Below are 20,584 nucleotides of genomic sequence, written 5' to 3' on the forward strand. Positions count from 1 at the left end.
ACAGTGAGCTATCTTTTTTCTGTTCTGGCTAAGAAGAGTTAAGTAATATCTGATGAGAATGAAAGAGAGAGTATGATATTTGTTGTGTTTTCTTTTAATCCTTTGATTGGTCTGCTGGATTACATGGTAGATGGAAATATAAACCATATTAAGACTCTCCGGAGCAGTTTGTCTTTTGGATTGAACAGTTGTCTCTTCCCTTTGAAACAGTGTGGGAATGAATAATTATTTACTCGTGACAGTGGACATAATGACCTGGCAGCATCTCTGTTCTCTGTGAACGATGCTGCAAGTATCTTGTGTTGGAACAAGCTCACTTTTCATCTTGCTTATGTTATAACTTTTATAGTTGTCACTATTATGTATCCACCTTAGTTACTAGCCTCATCTGTCGATGCATAGCATTGTTTGTGAGCTGAGATTTGTTCACTTCTTTTTAAATTGATCATTTCAACCATTTTATGTGTACCATTGTTTCCACTGCATATTAATTTATTAATTTGCAGGCCTGTACTATTATTTGAGTAATGTTTCCATTTTTAAAAATGATGCTGAATTTCACTTTCATAACATATGGGTGAAAAGATTATTTTGTCATCTTATTGGAATTGGGATCCCCCTTCTTTGCTGCAATTAATTCTATGAATTGCATGTAAAGTCACTGGGATCCATTTAGGTATTTTAACCTGTATCAAATATATTATTTTCGCTGGATTGGAAGTGTGATGTTGGTCTGTAACTCTCAGGATTTGTTTGTAATTACACTGCACGTTAATTTTTGCTGTGAGTGAATGACTGTTTAGAAAATCCATCCATGTCATTTTTTTTTTAGCATAAGATGTGTTTCATTCTCTATTTTCCAGTTTTGTTTTATAAATGAGTGTAAGTTCTGTATAATTGTGTGCATTTTCAGGTATGTGAGTATGATTAGTTTTTATTCTCCTGTTGTATTTATTAATTTCTAAGATGCCAAAATGTGATTTTGACATGGTGCCTGTCAGTTACTGGTAAGTGAGTGCTAGTGTTACACTGTCCCTGTGAATATCTGGTGTATGAGCATTACTTTGTAGCACTTCATTACTTGCAAGTGACTTTTTTTTCTCCCTCTTTGTGGCATGTGAATGTGAATATGTGTGTTGCTCTTACTTGGCATTTGACAGTTTTGTTACGTGTCTGGTAAGTTAATGTGAATTTACACTCTTTCTTTTCCAGTTTTTAACATGTAAACATGTATTTGAGACTGATTCCCAATCTCTGGCATGAAAATTAGGAAATACCATAAATGTTTCAGTTTTTTATTCTGGATGTGTCACAAATATTCTTTAATCATTCTTCTCTTGTAAAGAAATTCTAAGATTTACTCAGATTCTCTTAGTAATGTTATGAAATTGTGTGATTATTGAACTGTGTGTAAGCCTGTCTGTGTGTGTGCGCCTGTCTGTGTGTGTGGGTGTGTGTGTGTGTGTGTGTGGGGGTGTGTGTGTGTGTGTGTGTCGGTGTGTGTGTGGGTGTGTGTGTGTGTGTGTGTGTGCGCCTGTCTGTGTGTGCGGGTGGGTGTGCCTGTTTATGCTCCTTTTGTCTATCTTATGTGTAAATGGACTTTTCTCTCTATCTGTCATTTTTCAATATGTACATGTGCACATTGACTGGCACTCACAAGTATCTGGCATGCTGGTAAAGGTACATTTTGTACATATCCAGTTTTAGCTTTTCCCTTAGGATAGCCTTGGCTTTGAGTTGTAATATTCAGCTTCTGGTATGGAAGTGTGCATGTTACCCGTACCTGACCCTTTCAGATATGAGAGTGTGGTATTCAAATTGTCTGCTCGTTTCTAGCCTCTGATGTGAGCATTTTTACTTTTGTTAAAGTTAGCATTTTTAATGATACTCTGCATTTACTGTGAATTTCAGTATCTGATCTACGATTGTGGATTTTAATCAGTCCTGATTTGTTTCTGTTTGGGATTGATATCTCTGTTATAGGAGTGATATATTCCATTCTGTTATTGTCACTTTCTAATGAGCTGAATGATCCTTTTTGATCAGAATCTGTTTAATTTTGGTGCCTGAATATGGGATTTCCTTTGCAATTGTCAGATTTTGACATGAAGGAATGTTTATACTCTGTAGCAAAAGCAAAAACAAAATATCTACAGGTGGATGCTTGAAATCTCAAGAAAAATGAAACACAATTGCTGGAAATACTGAGCAGGCCAGACAACATCTGTGGAGACAGGAGCTGAATTACCCTCCACCTGAAAATTCTGACATCAGAAAAGGTCATTGAACTGTCATGTTCACTCTCAGCCTTTCTGAACAGGTGCTGGCTTCCTTGCTGAGTATTTCCTGCATTGTTGGTGTTTCTTCCTACCCTTGTACGTGTTAATTTCCAACAAGTGAATATGGCATCACTGTGCACCTGCCAATGTCTGACACTTATGTTTCACTTCAATTCTGACAGGGTTTCAACGTAGAATTTGGTGTGCGTGTGTGCACATGTGCATGTTTCGAGAATGGTAGAAATTTTTTTTTTCTGCACTTTTCATAGAATGCTATGCGAATGTCAGTTCCCCCTGTATCTGTCACTTTTTAACATGTTACTATGAGTCTTATTGTTTACCTGTCTGTGAATGGGGATTTTAAAATGCACCAAGTTATTTGCTGCTGTGTGACTGATTTCTTTTATACATGTTTGGAATTAATTATGGGTTTTTAAAAAATATATATACTTTATTTATAAAACATCTGAAAGAAAATTTCTAAATCGCCATCACAAGAAGTGAAAACAGATTCAACTTTTAGACATGGATCACGAGATGCTTCAATACATTCAATGAATATTACAATCATTTCAATATGCTCATTACAGACAGTCAGACAGCGCAATGGTATTGGAGTTATCAACATACATCATGTTGCACACTTGAGGTGTTACAATACTATTACTATTCAATGCAGATATTTTTTGTGAGCAGTACAGCTTTACTCTGGGTATTTAACTCTCTGTAATGCACTTGTGGCTATTACTCTGCAGCTGCCAGTGACTGACATGTGAGGATGCATTTTGCATTCACTGTTGCTGACATGTAATGCATATTTTACTACTTAACTCTCAGTTACTGGTATATAGATGTGCTGATTTTATTCTGTATCAGTAATTCTGTGATATGTCAGTTTGATTCATTTTCCTGTTGTTTGGGTCAGGGTCAGAAGTATGAGCATGGAAAAATAAATATGTTGAAACTCTTAGGCTATTTTAAATGAATGAGAATTTAATTATTTGCTTTCAATCCCCGGCATGAGAATGTGCCCTATGCTTATCATATTCTTGTAGGTGAGTATTGTCTTTCCTCCAGGTCTCTATGCACCTTGTAGGTCATTGTCGGTTTTGCCGTGAACATGTCAGCCTGTATTACTTGAGTGTGATGTTCACATTGCAGCTTTCAATTTAGTGTGTGAGCATAGACCATTCGTTCCCTCCTCCCAACCCCTCAACCCAAACCTACAGATTTTGATGCATGTTCATGTGTGATTTTAGCGTAGCTATCAACTTCTGCTTTCTGGGTACCCATTTTCTTCTTATTTTGAAAATTCTGATGTGGATAAAAGGATTTTATTCTGCAACTCTCTATCGCTGGTATGTGTCTGTAGTTTTACAATGTAAGCATCTGCCCCTGTCATGGGAATTCAGGTTTCTTCTGTATCTGTCAGTCTCTCCTATGAGAGCGGTGAAATGTTATTTGCTGTACTTGTCAATATCTGCTTTGTCAGTTAAGGTTTAAGCTTTCTTGTTTGTAGAGATCTGTTGATATAACTATTAGTGAGAATATTGCTCTGGCACGTGATGTGTATGTGTGTCTGTCTTAATGAATATGTACTTTATCATTATCAGGGGAGGCGATGGTGTGGTGATGTTGTCATTGGGCTATTAATCCAAAGACCTAGGGTAATACTCTGGGGACACGGTTTCGAATCCTGCCGAGGTTTGGCGGATTGTGAATTCAATAAAAATCTGGAATTAAAAGAATAATGGTGACCATTGTCGATTCTTGTAAGAATCCATCTGGTGCACTAATGCAGGAAACCTGTTGTCCTTACCTGGTCTGGCCGACATGCGGTGTTGTGTTAGACCCACTTGGCCACACAGTTGTAATAAACTGCTAAAATGTCACAAAAATGGAATGGAATCAGATGGACCACCCGACATTGAGTGAGGCACCGGAAACAAAAATGACTAAACACAGCCCCGTTGACCCTGAGGGTAGATGGGAACACCTCCAGCTAGAATTTCCACTCCAAGTCACTCCACCATCCTGACTTGGAAATATATCCTGTTCCTTCACTGTTGCTGGGGAAAAAATTTGGAATTGACTCCCTAACAGCACTGTGGGTGTACCTACACCACGTGGACAGCAGGGGTTCAAGAAAGCAGCTCACCACCACCTTCTCAAGGGCAACTAAATGGTGGCACAGCCAGCAAAGCCACATCCCGTGAATGAATTTAAAAAAAGATATTATATGGGATCTTTGGTGTTGAATTTATGGTGTTGCTTTATGAATGCTGGGTGCACTGAAGGATGAATTCTGTAAATTTCAATCAGCTTTAATACCTGGTATTTAAATTACAGGCGATGTTCTACTCTTGTGACATGAAAGGGCTGCCCTTCAATCTGATAATGGCTGTGATTGTTGACTGCAATTGGTGGACCTGCAATTCAGCAGTACTGAGTAGGAGTGTACTGTAGTAAAATTATTCCACCTCCCCTGAGTGTCTGACCATTGGATGGAGCATTTGTACCTGGGTTTGAGATCAATTTGAGCCTGACTATTTCTGTTCTCGGTGATGGTGGAGCTGATGTTCTGTCTGTATCTCTGCACTCTCGGAGTAACATCGTACCTGCTGTCAGTTAGAAAGAGGTGGCTAGACGTTTATTTTTCCTGGGATATCATCAGCTTGAAACTGATCCCTTCATTGATTTGCCTGGAGGAAGAAACATAAGTCTTGTAACACAAAATCAGCAGAGGACATTGAAAGACAATAGGTCAACATAATCTTTCAACTGACAATAAATAAAAAAAATATATCTAGATGCAAAACATAACGATACAATAAATACTACAGTGTCTGATTCCACGTCAGCAACCTGCTTTGGTAGTTTTCAAGCAATTGAGTGACACTCAGAAACAATCCACATCTGTATGGCTCCAAGGGTGACACTCCCCGAGGATACAAAGACAGTTCAGATATCAATATCCAGCTCTCAGCCGGTGCTAAAATGTTTATATCTTAATAGCTGGTGCTTCCAAAGCGTGACCCCTACATGGTTACTCTCCTCCTTACTCTCTGCCTGTTACCACTGTTCACTGTCCAAATGCCGACAAGTTGCATGAATCAGCAGCTATACTTGGAATATGCATTACAGGTTTGAGGGGAGAAAATCCCAATAGTTTACAATTGCAGCTTGCTCAGGTTCTGTCTCCCTCAGCAGGGCCACACACAGCCCCATAAAGGCCTCTCCACGACCACCCGCTCACTCCAAGTTCCGGAACACGTTCCGCTTCGCTCCGCCTCTTACAAACAGCCCCCGGTTCTCCCTGAACTTACCCCGAGTCAATGATGATTTCTGTGTCCACACTGACAAACCGGTGCCCTGCTGGAATCAGAACGCTGTTTACTCGCTTACCCGGGCCCTAAGATTTCCATTTCTATCTGTTTGAAACAAAGGTCTCCCGCTCACTGAGTGAAAGGCCCTCAAAGGTCAGTTCTTGGGAGAAATGAGGGGCGCATGCGCTCTTCTAGCCATGTCTGAGGAAACAGAAGGAGGGCAGCAATGCGCAAGCGCTTCCCTGGAACAGACGTCACAGAACAAACGTCTTTTGCTCCGCCCCTCAGTCAATGTTCTCCAGCTTGAGCATCACAATGGGTCTGTGTGGAACGGGCAGAGTTTCAGGCAGGTGGACGATTCCTGAATGAAGCTCAAACTGATATCGCTCCCTGCAGCATCTTAGCTGTTCATTCACCGGTTTAGGAAACCAATCCGCCCAGTGAATCTATGTCAAAAAAAAACAGAATTACCTGGAAAAACTCAGCAAGTCTGGCAGCATCGGCGGAGAAGAAATCAGTTAACGTTTCGAGCCGTCTCAATTTCTCTGCTCCTCTCACCCATTCTAATCTGTCTCTCTCTGAACTCACTGCACTCCGTTCTCTCAGGTCCAACCCCAACATTGTCATCAAACCCGCTGACAAATGTGGTACTGTTGTTGTCTGGCGCATGGACCTCTACCTCGCGGAGGCTGAGCGTCAACTCGCAGACGTTTCCTCCTACCTCTCCCTGGACCATGACCCCACCACAGAACATCAAGCCATTGTTTCCAGGACTGTCACTGACCTCATCTCCTCTGGAGATCTTCCTCCCACAGCTTCCAACTTGATAGTCGCCCAACCTCGGATGGCCTGCTTCTACCTCCTACCCAATATCCACAAACAGAACTGTCCTGGCAGACCGATCGTGTCAGCCTGTTCCTGCCCCACGGAACTCATTTCTCGTTATCTTGACTCCCTTCTCTCTCCCCTTGTCCAGTCCCTTCCCACCTACATCCGTGATTCCTCTGACACCTTACGTCACATCAACAATTTCCAGTTCCCTGGCCCCAACCGCTTCCTCTTCACCATGGATGTCCAATCCCTCTACACCTCCATCCCCCACCAGGATGGTCTGAGGGCCCTCAGCTACTTCCTTGAACAGAGGCCCCAACAATCCCCATCCACCACTACTCTCCTCCGTCTGGCTGAACTTGTTCTCACACTGAACAATTTCTCCTTTAACTCCTCTCACTTCCTCCAAATAAAAGGTGTGGCTATGGGTACCCGCATGGGCCCCAGCTATGCCTGTCTCTTTATGGGGAATGTGGAACATTCCTTGTTCCAGTCCTACTCCGGCCCCCTCCCACAACTCTTTCTCCGGTACATCGATGATTACTTCGGTGCTGCTTCATGCTCTCGTCGGGACCTGGAAAAATTTAGTAATTTTGCTTCCAATCTCCACCCCTCCATCATCTTCACATGGTCCATCTCTGACATTTCTCTTCCCTTCCTTGACCTCTCTGTCTCAATTTCTGATGATAGACTGTCCACCAATATCCATTACAAGCCTACCGACTCCCACAGCTACCTCGACTACAGCTCCTCACACCCCGCTTCCTGTAAAGACTCCATCCCATTCTCTCAGTTCCGTCGCCTCCGTCGCATCTGTTCTGATGACGCCACTTTCAAAAACAGCTCCTCTGACATGTCCTCCTTCTTCCTTAACCGAGGTTTTCCATCCACGGTCGTTGACAGGGCCCTCAACCGTGTCCGGCCCATATCCCGCGCATCCTCCCTCACGCCTTCTCCTCCTTCCCAGAAACATGATAGGGTCCCCCTTGTCCTCACTTATCACCCCACCAGCCTCCGCATTCAAAGGATCATCCTCCGCCATTTCCGCCAACTCCATCATGATGCCACCACCAAACACATCTTCCCTTCACCCCCCTTGACGGCATTCCGTAGGGATCGTTCCCTCCGGGACACCCTGGTCCACTCCTCCATCACCCCCTATTCCTCAACCCCCACTTATGGCACCTCCCCATGACCACGCAGAAGATGCAACACCTGTCCCTTCACTTCCTCTCTCCTCACTGTCCAAGGGCCCAAACACTCCTTTCAAGTGAAGCAGCATTTCACTTGCATTTCCCCTAACTTAGTCTACTGCATTCGTTGCTCCCAATGCGGTCTCCTCTACATTGGAGAGACCAAACGCACACTGGGCGACCGTTTTGCGGAACAACTGCGGTCTGTCCGCAAGAAAGACCCAAACCTCCCTGTCGCTTGCCATTTCAACACTCCACCCTGTTCTCTTGCCAACATGTCTGTCCTTGGCTTGCTGCATTGTTCCAGTGAAGCCCAACGCAAACTGGAGGAACAGCACCTCATCTTCCGACTAGGCACTTTACAGCCCACTGGGCTGAATATTGAATTCAACAACTTTAGATCTTAAACTCCCCCTCCCCCCATCCCCACCCCGTTTCTTTCCCCCACCCCCCCACCCGCTTTTTTTTCAATAATTTATATAGATTCTTCTTTCCCCACCTATTTCCATTATTTTTAAATCTAAAACTAAAACCTTGTTAGTCTTTCCACCCCACCCCCACTAGAGCTGTACTTTGAATATCCTGTTTTCCATTCTTAATTAGCACTTTTCTCAGACAAAGACCACCACCTTCAACACCTCTTTGATCCTTTTGTCTGTGACGACTTTTGATTATCTGCTCACACCACACCCTCAATGTGTCTCTTTCCCCCCCCCCCCACCCCACCCACCTTAAACCAATTTATATTTCTCCCTTGTTGAAACTATGCTGCAGTTCTGCCGAAGGGCCATGAAGGCTCAAAACGTTAACTGATTTCTTCTCCGCCGATGCTGCCAGACTTGCTGAGTTTTTCCAGGTAATTCTGTTTTTGTTTTGGATTTCCAGCATCCGCAGTAGCTTTCAGCTTTTTGTTTTTATCAGTGAATCTATGTGTTTGCTGTGACCAGGCAGAAGTTAATGTCTGGTCTTAAAAGTCACTGTTTAATATAATCAGTTTGAACCTCTCAGTCACTGAGTGTCAATTCGAACATTTTGTGTCCAAAGTTTAAAGAGAGCTCCAGAGGTTATGGATCATTACATTTCGGATACTATTCACCTCACCCACTGGCATTACTTCTGTTTGTGTGATAGAAATGTGTCTGCCTTTGGCCCAGTAATAGCTGGAGCTGAATCACGTCATCTCTCACCTCTGTGGGTCTGTCAGTTTTAAATTAGTTTTCCCTATCAGGTTCAGAATCTTCGGTGTTTCAAAAAGGAAACCTCTCAATCTTCTAAGTTCCAATGATTAAAAATTCAACTTGTTTATGATTCCCTCATTAGCCCACAGCATCATTTCAGGAATCTAGTCAGGAAAATTCACTGAATAATTTCAATATAATTATATCCCTCTCTGGTTCTAAAAGATGTTTGGGACAAAATTATTAATTATCATATTTTTATAATCTTTTGAAATAATTATAAAATGTATGCCTCTATCCGATGATAGATGCGAGGGCCACTCATTGCTATATTGACACGTGGTAGCAATAGAGAGAGCGATTTCTCTGTTTCTCCCTCCCTTGCTCCTTTTATCTCCTTCACTCTTGCTCCCTCCCCCCCCTATCTCGCGACTTCTGTTACTAATGTTAATGATAGGTCAATATACACTGGCAATGTGAACACTCGCCCCGTGTTATGAGTCAGAATGTCACTGTTCCTTCTCCTCTCGGAAATTCAGGCCTGACATTTGATCTGATTACTAAATTGATTTCAGGTGAAGAAGAGTCAGACTGACTCGAAAAGTTAACTCTGTCTTCCTCTCCACAGAGGCTCTCAGACCTGCTGAGTTTTTCCAGCTACTTTTGTTTTTGTTTCAGATTTCCAACACCCGCACTATTTTACTTTTATTTCATCGGATCATCTCCAAACAAAAATCAAAACAAACTCTGAAAACACCTTTCATTTTCAGGAACGTGACTATGCACGTCTTTGTGTTCATATATAACTGGCCCACTCTGGTTGTTGAGGTAGGGGTACATTGCAAACTGTGAAATTGTGACCTGTCAGTTCAGTAGGAGCAACGTAAACAGGGAAGTCTGGAGGGACCGAAAGCAGTTAATTTGTATTGTCACCAGAAATAAAAATCTTGATGTGAGCTTTTCAGATAATAGCGTGAAATCACATATCACAGAATCACACAAAGTGCAGAAGAGGCCCTTCGGCCCATCGAGTCTGCACTGACACGTGAGAAACACCTGACCTACCGACTTAATCACATTTACCAGCACATAGCCCATAGGCCTGAATGTTATGACTTGCCAAGTGCTCATCCAGGCACTTTTAAAAGGATGTGAGGCAACCCGCCATGACCACCCTCCCAGGCAGTGCATTCCAGACTGTCACCACCCTCTGGGTTAAAAAAGTTATTCCTCACAGTCGCCATGAACCACCTGCCCCTCACCTTGAACATATACCCCCTTGTGACTGACCCTTCAACTAAGGGGAACACCTGCTCCCTATCCATACTGTCTATGTCCCTCAGAATCTTGTACACCTCGATCAGGTCGCCCCTCAGCCCTCTCTGCTCCAACGTAAACAACACAAGAGAATCCAACCTCTTTTCATAACCTAAATGTTTCATACCAGGCCACATCCTGGTGAATCTGCTCTGCACCACCTCCAGTGCAATCACATCCTTCATATAATGTGGCCACCAGATTGTACTCCAGCTGTAGCCTCACCAAGGCTCTATACAACTCCAACATGACCTCCCTACTTTTGTAATCTATGCCTCGATTGATTAAGGCAAGTGTCTCATGTGCCTTTCCCCCACCCCACTAACATGCCCCTCCGCCTTCAGAGATCTAGGGATACACACGCCAAGGTCCCTTTGTTCCTCAGATCTTCCTAGTGTCATGCCGTTCATTGAATACTTCCTTGTCAAATTACTACTTCCATAGTGTATCACCTCACAGTTTTCAGGGTAAAACTCCATCTGCCACTTATCTGCCACTTGACCATCCCGTCTATATCTTCCTGTAGCCCAACACACTCAACCTCGCCGTTAAACACCAATTTGCGAATGAGACCATCTACGGCTCCCATGCCTCAGAGAGCTAAACGTTCGCTGAGTTTACAATCGACAATATTCTTCATAGAAAAGGGCGCAAAGTACGAAAAAGAGGAGGAATTCACGCCTGAGAGATTCACATTATTGACCGTTGTTGCCTGTAAACATGTACATCTGAACATTGTCTAAGAGAGTGTTGGAACTGGGCGGGAGAGTCAGAGGAATGAAACTGTGTTTGTGTGTCCGTTCTGATCATGAGATTTCCGAGTTCTGCTTGCCTAAACTAAAAATATTTTATATTCAAAAGTTCCCTCTTTTCCCCAGCTTGACGCCAAAGTGAGATTTAAAGACAATTTCTTTGTTGTTATCTAGATTTCAGTCGATAAGTAGAGGACATGTCAGAGATCGGGTGAAGGATCCGCAGTAAATCCGGTTTTAATCGAAACTCGAGTCTTCAGTTCGCGTCAAATCTTTTCAACAGCGAACATTACAATGTCAGAGAAAAGAAGGATTCAGTCTGGGACACTGGAGAGCCGGAATTTCCATGGAATTGGGGAGTTTGTGAGGAGAGAAAAACACAGAGAGTCAGCAGCAGCCTGGAGCTGACAGCAGCCTGTCTCCGCCCCGTCCGCTCGCTGCCTTTAAGTTGCTCAGTGCCGCCACCAGCGGCTTCATTTCTGAGCCCGTTCAGATCGACAGAGACACTTTTGTGCAGAGTCCCGGAACATGACCGATACTGCAGCCGCCGAAACGGCTCCTCCAGCCGCTCCCGCCGCCCAGGTCAAGACTCCCAAGATGAAGAAGAAGGCGGCTCCCCGGAGCAGTGCAGCCGGTCCCAAGCTGGGCGAGCAGATCCTCAAGGTTGTGGCGGATTGCAGCGATCGCAAGGGGATGTCGCTGCCCGCGATCAAGAAGGCGCTGCGCGGCAAAGGGCTGGATGTGGAGAAACTGGGCTCCCAGATCAAGCAAAGCATCAAGAGGAATGTGAAGTATGGCTTCCTGGTTCAGGTCAAGGGCACGGGCGCCTCGGGCTCCTTCAAAGTCCCTAAGAACCCAACCCCGGGGAAAGTGGGAAAGAAGGCGAAGGCAGCAGCTGGCAAGAAATCTCCAGTGAAGAAAGCGGCAGCCAAGAAGGTGACAGCAAAGAAAGCAGCGGCCAAGAAGACTCCAGTCAAGAAAGCAACGGCCAAGAAGACTCCAGTCAAGAAAGCAACGGCCAAGAGGACTCCAGTCAAGAAAGCAGCGGCCAAGAAATCCCCAGCGAAGAAAGCAGCGGCCAAGAAAACAGCCAAGAAGGCGGCAACTCCCAAATAGCCGGTGAAGAAAGCAGCCCCCAAGAAAAAGTCTCCGGCCAAGAAGGTGACGGGCGTCAAAAAAGTGGCGATAGCGAGGGCCAAGCCCAAAACGAGATAAGCAAAGACAGAAAAGAAGGGAAAGATCCCGAGCAAATTGTAAACCTCTAAACCCAAAGGCTCTTTTCAGAGCCACCCACATTTCACATGAAAGAGCTGATCCCCTGATCATTTGATCCCTGTCTCGGGGCTGGGAGCTGATTTCAGATGGAAATGTTTCCTTATCCTCCCATCTAAATCCTATTTTCCCGCTCACTCACTGACACACTCTCCACCCGTCCCCTCCCGCACTGTGCAATAAGACACAGGGATATCCTTACAGCTCCCTAAACGAGATGTGTCTGAGTGCATTCAATGTTTATCTTCGTTCCTTTATTCACATTTTCAGGGTCTGCAATGGAGTGATAATGGAGTAAAACCCCGTCTCACAACTAATAACCATACCTTTATATTTTCTCTAATTCTGTTGGATGAGGTGTCAAGCGAATTTCCCAATCCCATTTGGGGGTGTGGAAGGAAGGGTGAGGCTTGAGTCTAGAGATTTGTGTGTATAGAATATTACAAGGATTGAAATAGAAGCAAAAACAAAAACAAAAATACCTGGAAAAACTCAGCAGGTCTGACAGCATGGGCGGAGAGGAACACAGTTTACGTTTCGAGTCCTCATGACCCTTCAACAGAACTAAGTAAAAGTAGAAAAGGGGTGAAATATAAGCTGGTTTAAGGGAGGGGGGTGGGACAAGAAGAGTTAGGTTGAGGGCCAGTGATAGGTGGAGATAACCAAATGATGTCCCAGACAACAGGACAAAGAGGTGTTGAGGGTGGTGATATTATCTAAAGGTATGTGCTAATTAAGTGTAGAAAGCAGGACAAGCAAGGTGCAGATAGCCCTAGTGGGGGTGGGGGTGGAGTGAACGAATCGAAACAGGCTAAAAGGTAGAGATAAAACAATGGATATAAATACATTTAAGAATATTGGAAATATGTGGGGAAAGAAAAATCTATATACATTATTGGATAAATAAATGCGTTTATGGCAGGCAGGAGGAGGAGCTGATTTACCAAAGACCTTGTTCTGACTGGTACTCAGTGTCTCCCGCCCCGTCTCTCACGCACACACAAACACACACACACACACTCTGTTTCTCTCTCTCTCTCCCTTCCTCAGTCAGGTCGGGGCGGGCTGTATAAAAGCGGAACGTGAAGCCGCTCCCCACTCATTCAGCAGCGATTTGACTGAAGAAGCATCATGTCTGGCAGAGGGAAAGGAGGCAAAGGACTGGGGAAAGGCGGAGCAAAGCGGCACCGCAAAGTGCTTCGCGATAACATCCAGGGCATCACCAAACCAGCCATCCGCCGCCTGGCTCGCCGTGGCGGTGTCAAGCGCATTTCGGGCCTGATCTACGAGGAGACCCGCGGGGTGCTGAAGGTTTTCCTGGAGAATGTGATCAGGGATGCTGTCACCTACACCGAGCACGCCAAGCGGAAGACGGTCACCGCCATGGATGTGGTGTACGCTCTGAAACGCCAGGGCCGCACTCTCTATGGATTCGGCGGCTGAACAAATCGACCCGACTCTCTAACAAAACCCAAAGGCTCTTCTAAGAGCCGCCCACAACCTCACATTGAGAGCAGTGACCTCAGAGCAGGAGAGGAAAAGCGATATGTAGTTTTATATAAACACAGCGTTTCCATCTGCGCATTCTCCATTAACAATATAATCGTGAGTCACACAAAATTCATTGTTTAATTTATTTCGTTTTTCAGGAATTCGCTTCCTTTATACTTGCCGAATCTCGATTCAAAGCTTGACTGAGGAACACGACAGCTCCCAAACTAACACCGAGTTCACAAGATAAAGGCCATCATTTATTACACTTTAATCAGGAGTAACTATTTTGAGACACATCATTCTCGCTTCTTCGCCCCATTATCACCCTGTCTTCTTTCTTCGCCATCTGTTCCTGGGTCGTTGAGACATGACAGGGTCTGGGAGGTACCAGAATACGAGCTTTAAATGGATTAGCCTGTATCGATGCAGCATGTTGTCTGGTTCCTGGGAGCACTGAACAGATTTATTCTGGCCTGTATCAGGGCGATCAATGAAATAACCCAAATTTAAACGGGAATGTAAGGCGAATATTGAGAGGCTGATTGAAAAATCTGACTACACTTAATCACCTCGATTCTGCAACCCAGGACGGACTGAAGGGTGATGTGGAAGATCTGATTTTGGTGCATGGTTTGCACTGCGAAGATGCATTTACGCACATTGTGGAAGATAGTTCAAATATGTAAACTTAGATATTAACTTGATTTACAGAATGGGTGCGCAATCCGCCCACCCACATCGCCTCCCCCAGCCTTAAAACACTAGAAACAAGAGCCAAGCCATTCTCTCTATAACATCTATAGGGCTTTGACCTGAATAAACCGATAATGTTGATCAGTTTTAAATGTGAGACCCAAAATTTCGCCCATCAATAGGAGTTTGATTCCAGCCTGCTGTAAGCCGATCAGGGAATGAATGAGAATTTAGTCCGTGTTCGAAAGCAGGAAGTCGGAGCGGGGACCGAAATGGGGCTCGCAAACATTCAGACCTTGTGATATTTGTCCATTCAGATTGATTTTATCTGTCTTCAAACTAGGTTTATTTTAATGTCAGTTACTCGTTCCTCTGAAATTGGCGGACATTTTGAAATTGATGAACTGTCAGTTTCTGCTCCACCAATCAGGGCCCAGAAATCCATGCAGCCCGCTGCTCTTTTCAAATTTCTCGGCGGGATTGCGCTGCATCCAATCAGGACAGGAGGGAGGTGACGGACATGTCTTAAATAGACAGACACAGAGCGGCTTGATCATTCTCAGAGTCTGTGTTCCACAGCGTTTGTTATCATGGCCAGGACCAAGCAGACAGCGCGCAAGTCGACCGGAGGGAAAGCTCCCCGCAAGCAGCTGGCTACCAAAGCTGCCCGCAAGAGCGCTCCAGCCACGGGAGGCGTCAAGAAGCCCCACCGCTACAGGCCCGGCACTGTGGCTCTGCGGGAGATCCGCCGCTACCAGAAATCCACCGAGCTGCTGATCCGCAAACTGCCCTTCCAGCGCCTGGTGCGAGAGATCGCTCAAGACTTCAAGACCGACCTGCGCTTCCAGAGCTCGGCCGTCATGGCCCTGCAGGAGGCCAGCGAGGCTTACCTGGTGGGGCTCTTTGAGGACACCAACCTGTGCGCCATCCACGCCAAGCGAGTCACCATCATGCCCAAAGACATCCAGCTGGCCCGCCGTATCCGCGGGGAGCGCGCCTAGACTCACCCTACCCGACTCTAGACTTACACCGAGAACCACAAAGGCTCTTTTAAGAGCCAACAAGTCGGTCAGAGAAAGAGCTGCGATCCCTTGTTAAAAACTCCAGCACCTAAAACCCTCAAACCTACAATTTATTTTCTTTCCTTCTGTTTACCCGTTTCCCTCCCTCTGATGCATTTGGGGTTATGAGGTGATTCCGTTTATATTTGTTTGTAATTTTACATCATTTAATTGGAAATGGGATGATTTAATTATTCAAGAACGTTTCCCTGAACATTGTCAATTGGTCATATATAGATGCAGCACAGACTCCTCATGTCTGGAAAAGGCAACAGCACCAGCGTCTCGTTGTAAGCAGCGCTTTCACAGATCGCATTAGAAATATAATGTCATTCCGAATCGATAGGGATGTTATCGCACATGCGGATAGACAACAGGTCGCCCCTTTCACTGATTAAGTGAGTGGCTCTGAAAAGAGCCTTTGGGTTCTCAGTTTAAAGAATGGTCGCTTCACTTGGTCTTGGTGGCTGCAGAGGCGCCGCTTTTCTTGGGCAGCAGCACGGCCTGGATATTAGGCAGCACCCCGCCCTGAGCGATGGTCACCCCTCCCAGCAGCTTGTTGAGCTCCTCGTCGTTGCGGACGGCCAGCTGCAGGTGCCTGGGGATGATGCGGGTCTTCTTGTTGTCCCGGGCCGCGTTGCCGGCCAGCTCGAGGATTTCAGCCGTCAGATACTCCAGCACGGCGGCCAGATAGACCGGGGCTCCGGCACCCACACGCTCAGCGTAGTTCCCCTTCCTCAGCAGCCTGTGAACGCGGCCCACCGGGAACTGCAGTCCGGCCCGGGAGGAGCGAGACCTGGCCTTGGACCGAACTTTCCCACCGGTCTTTCCTCTTCCAGACATGGTAACAATCTCACAAGCACTTTCACAGAGAATGCTGATATCCGCCTTCTTTCAGTTCTCTTATACCCTCAGGAGGAATGGTGGTGCGCTCAGAGCTGATTGGGCAATTATATTATAGCTCATAATATTCTTCATGTTACCAATTAGATTTCTGCCTGACTCACCAATGCGGGCAAGCAACGTATGAAGTCGGAAGTTAAGGGCGCCAAATCATCAGTTAAACAAACGATTATATATTTCAAACTGGAAAAGACAGACAAAAAATTAATCGAAGGAAATATCGCACAGAAATCGTCTTAGCTAAACAAAGGACAATTCCTATACAAATCGTTCTAATGCTTAACATTAAAGCAGTTCTCTTACAGAATGTTAGAAGGTTTCTCGCTCTCGTTTCCTCGTCTACAGTTTACCCGTAACTATCAGTTTCTGGTTTTACCTGTGGACAAGAGGACAATAAAGGATCCAATTTACCAGAATCCAAACTTATGTTTTTTTCATGTTCGTGAGTGTCAAGAGCGGAGTGCACATTTTTTGGCGTAAATTTGCCAGTATTGAAACAGAGGCTTCCCACACCGCCAGGGCTGATACGGAATGAATTGATCAAATCAACTTTTATAATGCTGGGGAGGGATAGCATCTTTGAGGGTTCAAAGATAGACTCTGCTTGATTACATTTATACAACAAGGCAGGGTCTACCCTGAAGCAGCAAACATACATTGTATTCCAATCCAGCAATAAAAATGAAAATCCTCTGCAGGCTATGTGATTCTGGGATTAAGCCTAATCATCATTATTTGTTACTTAAATGTAGTTTTCGCTCCCTGAAGCTTTTCTTCCGAAATTGACATCAACGATATATGTTTTTGTTTTTGTCTCTGTAACATTCAGTTTTAAGTCAGTTTGGATTTTATCTGGTGCATGTCAATCCCTGGAGAAAATTTTATATTTCATTCGACATATATTGCTGCCACCATAAGATTATGCTTCTATTCTCATTTTAATCCCGACATTATCTGTTAAACCCTGCTATGGGTGCATGGAATATCTGTCTGTTCATGATAAATAAATGGGAACTTTAATCTGAAATGTATAATTTTCTAAAAAAATAAAGCAGCGTAAAAAACAGGGAATTACAGACTGATTAGCCACCATCAGTGGTAGACTTAATACGAGAGTCCACTCTGTGATAATAAGAGACTTTGAAAATGTCAAATGGATTGGAGAAAGATAGCATGCGTTTATGAAAGGGAAATCATGTTTGACAAACCTATTGTAGCTTTTTTGGGAATTAAATTGCAAAGTAGATAAGGGAAAACCAGATGATGTGGTCTATTTAGATTTTCAGAAAGCTTTTGTTAAATGCCCACTTAACTGGTTTGTGTACCAAATTGAAGTGCATGGGATGGGGGTTTGGATTGGCATGTACTGAGAAAGGATTAGTAAACAGGATAAAGAGAGCAGGAATAAATCAGTCTTTTTGAGAATGGCAGAAGTTGACAAGTGGTGTGCCACAGGGATCAGTGTTTGGGTCCCAGTATTCAGAATAGACAAGAATGATTGTGATGAAGGAAGCAAAGATAATATTTCCAAGGTTGCTGATGACACAAATCTAGGAGGGAATGTGAGAGATGAGGAGGAAGTTAAAATTGCCCAAGGAGATTTAGATAACTTGAGTGAGTGGGAAAAAAACATGGCAGATGGAGTATAAAGTGGCTAGATATGAATTCATCCACTTTGGTACGAAAAACAGAATGGCAGAGTATTATTTAAATAGTGATAGGTTGGGAAATGTTGATTTACGAAGAGACCTGCGTGCAGCACATGATCACCAGGCTGATTCATGGGCTGGCAGGATTGTCACATGAGGGGAGAATGGGCCGATTCGGACTGTATACACTCAGTGATTGTAGAATGAGAGGGCAAGTATTTGAAATACATGAAATAGTGACAGCGCTGGTCAGGCTGGGTGCAGGGATGATGTTTCCTCTGGCTGAAAGGCCTAGCACATGTGTTCAATCTCAGGATACGTTGTAGTCCATTTCGGGCTGTGTTGAGGACAAAGTTGTTGACTCATAGGGTGGTGAACATGTGATTGAGTTGCATTCATTTTGTAACCTCCAGTATCTTGTATGTGAACGTATATATAATTCCCTCCATGTATCCGTGATGTTTGCAAGAGTGGAACTAACTCTATTTTTAATATTTTAATGTGCTATCTCCAAAAGTGAGATTTCGTTCGAATCACTCAAAATCTGGAACCAAATGTGAAGTTCCAATTGATATTCATATAGTCAACTGCTACAAGTATGTTTTCCTTGTGTGTCGATTGGTGACATATTGCCTGACTGTAGATTTGGCCCTGTAACATTCGGATTTTCCTCATTGTTATGTTTTTAGTGTATGTTTGTGGTTTTATCCCTGTATTTCATTCACTGGTACTTTGCATCAGATGGGGATAATTCATTGCTTCTCAGCGTCTTGTATAATCTGTGAGTTTGGCCATGGTTCTATAATTGTCAGTCTCTCAAACTGAATGTGAGTGTGTAATAATTCAGTCTTTAAGAGCAACGAGCTGACAATGAGTGTGTGATTCATTCCACTGAACTGTGCATCTGGTTTGTATGGGTATGTTCCACTCTCTGCATATCTCTCATTGTCCTTTACAGTGCATGATTTGGGGATTAAATTGAACATGACAGTTTCCAATAGACGATGTGATTGTGGGGTTATTTCTGTATTTTTATGGTTTCAGCTATTCTATTTGAATGAGATCTTTTCTGCCTCATTCAGATTCAGGTAGTGTAGTGAGTGTGGGATTTATTATAAAGCTTTCAGACTTGGAAATTTGGGTGATTAACATCTGCATCATGGATTTTTGCTCCCCAGGCACAGTGTATGTGGGGATAATTATGTAGTTGCCGTTCTCTGGTATGCTTTGAATTTATTTTTGTTCTTATAGCTGTATTTGATCTGTGTTTGAATGTGTGAGTAATTTTGCACCTGAGAATTCTGCCCATCTAAGTATATACAACTTCTCTCTCCCCCCGCCCCCCCACCTTAAACCAGCTTATATTTCACCTTTCTCCTAACTATGCTTCAGTTCTGCCGAAGGGTCGTTATGACTCGAAACGTTAACTGATTTCTTCTCCACCGATGCTGCCAGACCTGCTGAGTTTTTCCAGGTAATTCTGTTTTTGTTTTGGATTTCCAGCATCCGCAGTAGCTTTTAGCTTTTTGTTTTTAAGTAGGTATATTATTCAATCTGTATCTGTTTTTCTCCACTGTTGCAGGTAAGTGTGAGATAAGACTATATCTGGACTTTTAATGAAACGTGTTGGAATATATTTTTATGAATCCCTCAACATAGCAGTATTTGTTAACCTTTGGTTTAACCTATAACATTGGCTTCATGTGTTTTGTAGTCACAGGTTATATTCAATAGTTGCCTGGGATTTGTGGAATCACATTTGATTTTTAGCTCTGTGAAAACAATTGTGAATATTTAATCAGATACACAGCCTCATATGTAATTTGTTCATTTTGTATAAAGGGATTGCTGTTGAATCTTTACTGATGCTGCCATTTTTGGTGTGAAATATATAGATATGTCTAAATTCTAAGGGACGGTGCTGCAATTTATTCTGTCCCTTCCAATCAGTTATTTCTTGTCTAATGAGGCTCAGAATAATTAATTAATTTCTGACCAACGCAACACAATATAATTAAATCTGATATTTGGTGTGTTTTCTGTGAACATTTTGATTGATGTATGCTCCTCTCATCTAGGTTACTGGAAATAAAAACAAACAACAACAATAAAATCAGACTCTCCTGCTCAGTTTGTATCTTGCATTGAAAAGTTGTCACTTCCCTTTGAAACAGTGTGGGAATGAACAATTAATTGGTTGTGACTGTGGACATAATGACCTGGAAGTTTCTCTGCTCTCAGTGAATGGTCCTGTACCTAGCTAGTGTTGCAGCTAGCTCACTTTTTAACCTTGTTCATTTTGTGACTTTTGAAGTTGTCACTATTATCTACCTTTGTCACTAACATCATCATGCAGCAGGAATACCCATAGCACAGCTTGTGAGCTAAGATTTGTTTGTCTCTTTTCATGTTGTACCTTTCAACCATTATTCATTCCTGATATTTCGACTGCAGATTGATTTATTAATTTGGAGGCCTGTACTATTATTTCAGTAATTTTTCCATGTAGAAATATGAAGGTGAGTTTCACTTTTGGAACACATGGATGAAAATAGTATTTTGCCATTTTTATTTGAACAGTGATATCCTTCTTTGCTGGACCACTCCTCTGATTGCATTGACAATCACTGGGATGC

General features: G+C 43.7%; 3 protein-coding genes across 3 annotated transcripts; 2 read left to right on the forward strand and 1 right to left on the reverse strand.

The window, feature by feature from the left end:
- Nucleotides 1–13,279: 13,279 nt before the first annotated feature.
- On the forward strand, nucleotides 13,280–13,591 carry LOC144672483 (histone H4). The gene has a single exon (XM_078534327.1). It carries the CDS (start codon nucleotides 13,280–13,282, stop codon nucleotides 13,589–13,591), a length of 312 nt encoding a protein of 103 aa, XP_078390453.1.
- Nucleotides 13,592–14,925: 1,334 nt separating this feature from the next.
- On the forward strand, nucleotides 14,926–15,355 carry LOC144672363 (histone H3). Its single transcript, XM_078534209.1, has one exon. The coding sequence runs from the start codon at nucleotides 14,926–14,928 to the stop codon at nucleotides 15,334–15,336; it is 411 nt and encodes a 136-aa protein (XP_078390335.1). The 3' UTR covers nucleotides 15,337–15,355.
- Nucleotides 15,356–15,779: 424 nt separating this feature from the next.
- Nucleotides 15,780–16,239, reverse strand: LOC144672372 (histone H2AX-like). Its single transcript, XM_078534218.1, has one exon. The coding sequence runs from the start codon at nucleotides 16,237–16,239 to the stop codon at nucleotides 15,847–15,849; it is 393 nt and encodes a 130-aa protein (XP_078390344.1). The 3' UTR covers nucleotides 15,780–15,846.
- Nucleotides 16,240–20,584: the final 4,345 nt, after the last annotated feature.

The sequence above is a fragment of the Cetorhinus maximus genome, chromosome 38, assembly GCF_964194155.1.
Source record: "Cetorhinus maximus chromosome 38, sCetMax3.hap1.1, whole genome shotgun sequence".
In the NCBI taxonomy this organism is placed as follows: domain Eukaryota; kingdom Metazoa; phylum Chordata; class Chondrichthyes; order Lamniformes; family Cetorhinidae; genus Cetorhinus; species Cetorhinus maximus.

Coding starts and splice junctions, on each gene's coding strand:
- LOC144672372 (XM_078534218.1), bottom strand. CDS start 16,239: ATGTCTGGAAGAGGAAAGACCGGTGGGAAAGTTCGGTCCAAGGCCAGG.
- LOC144672363 (XM_078534209.1), top strand. CDS start 14,926: ATGGCCAGGACCAAGCAGACAGCGCGCAAGTCGACCGGAGGGAAAGCT.
- LOC144672483 (XM_078534327.1), top strand. CDS start 13,280: ATGTCTGGCAGAGGGAAAGGAGGCAAAGGACTGGGGAAAGGCGGAGCA.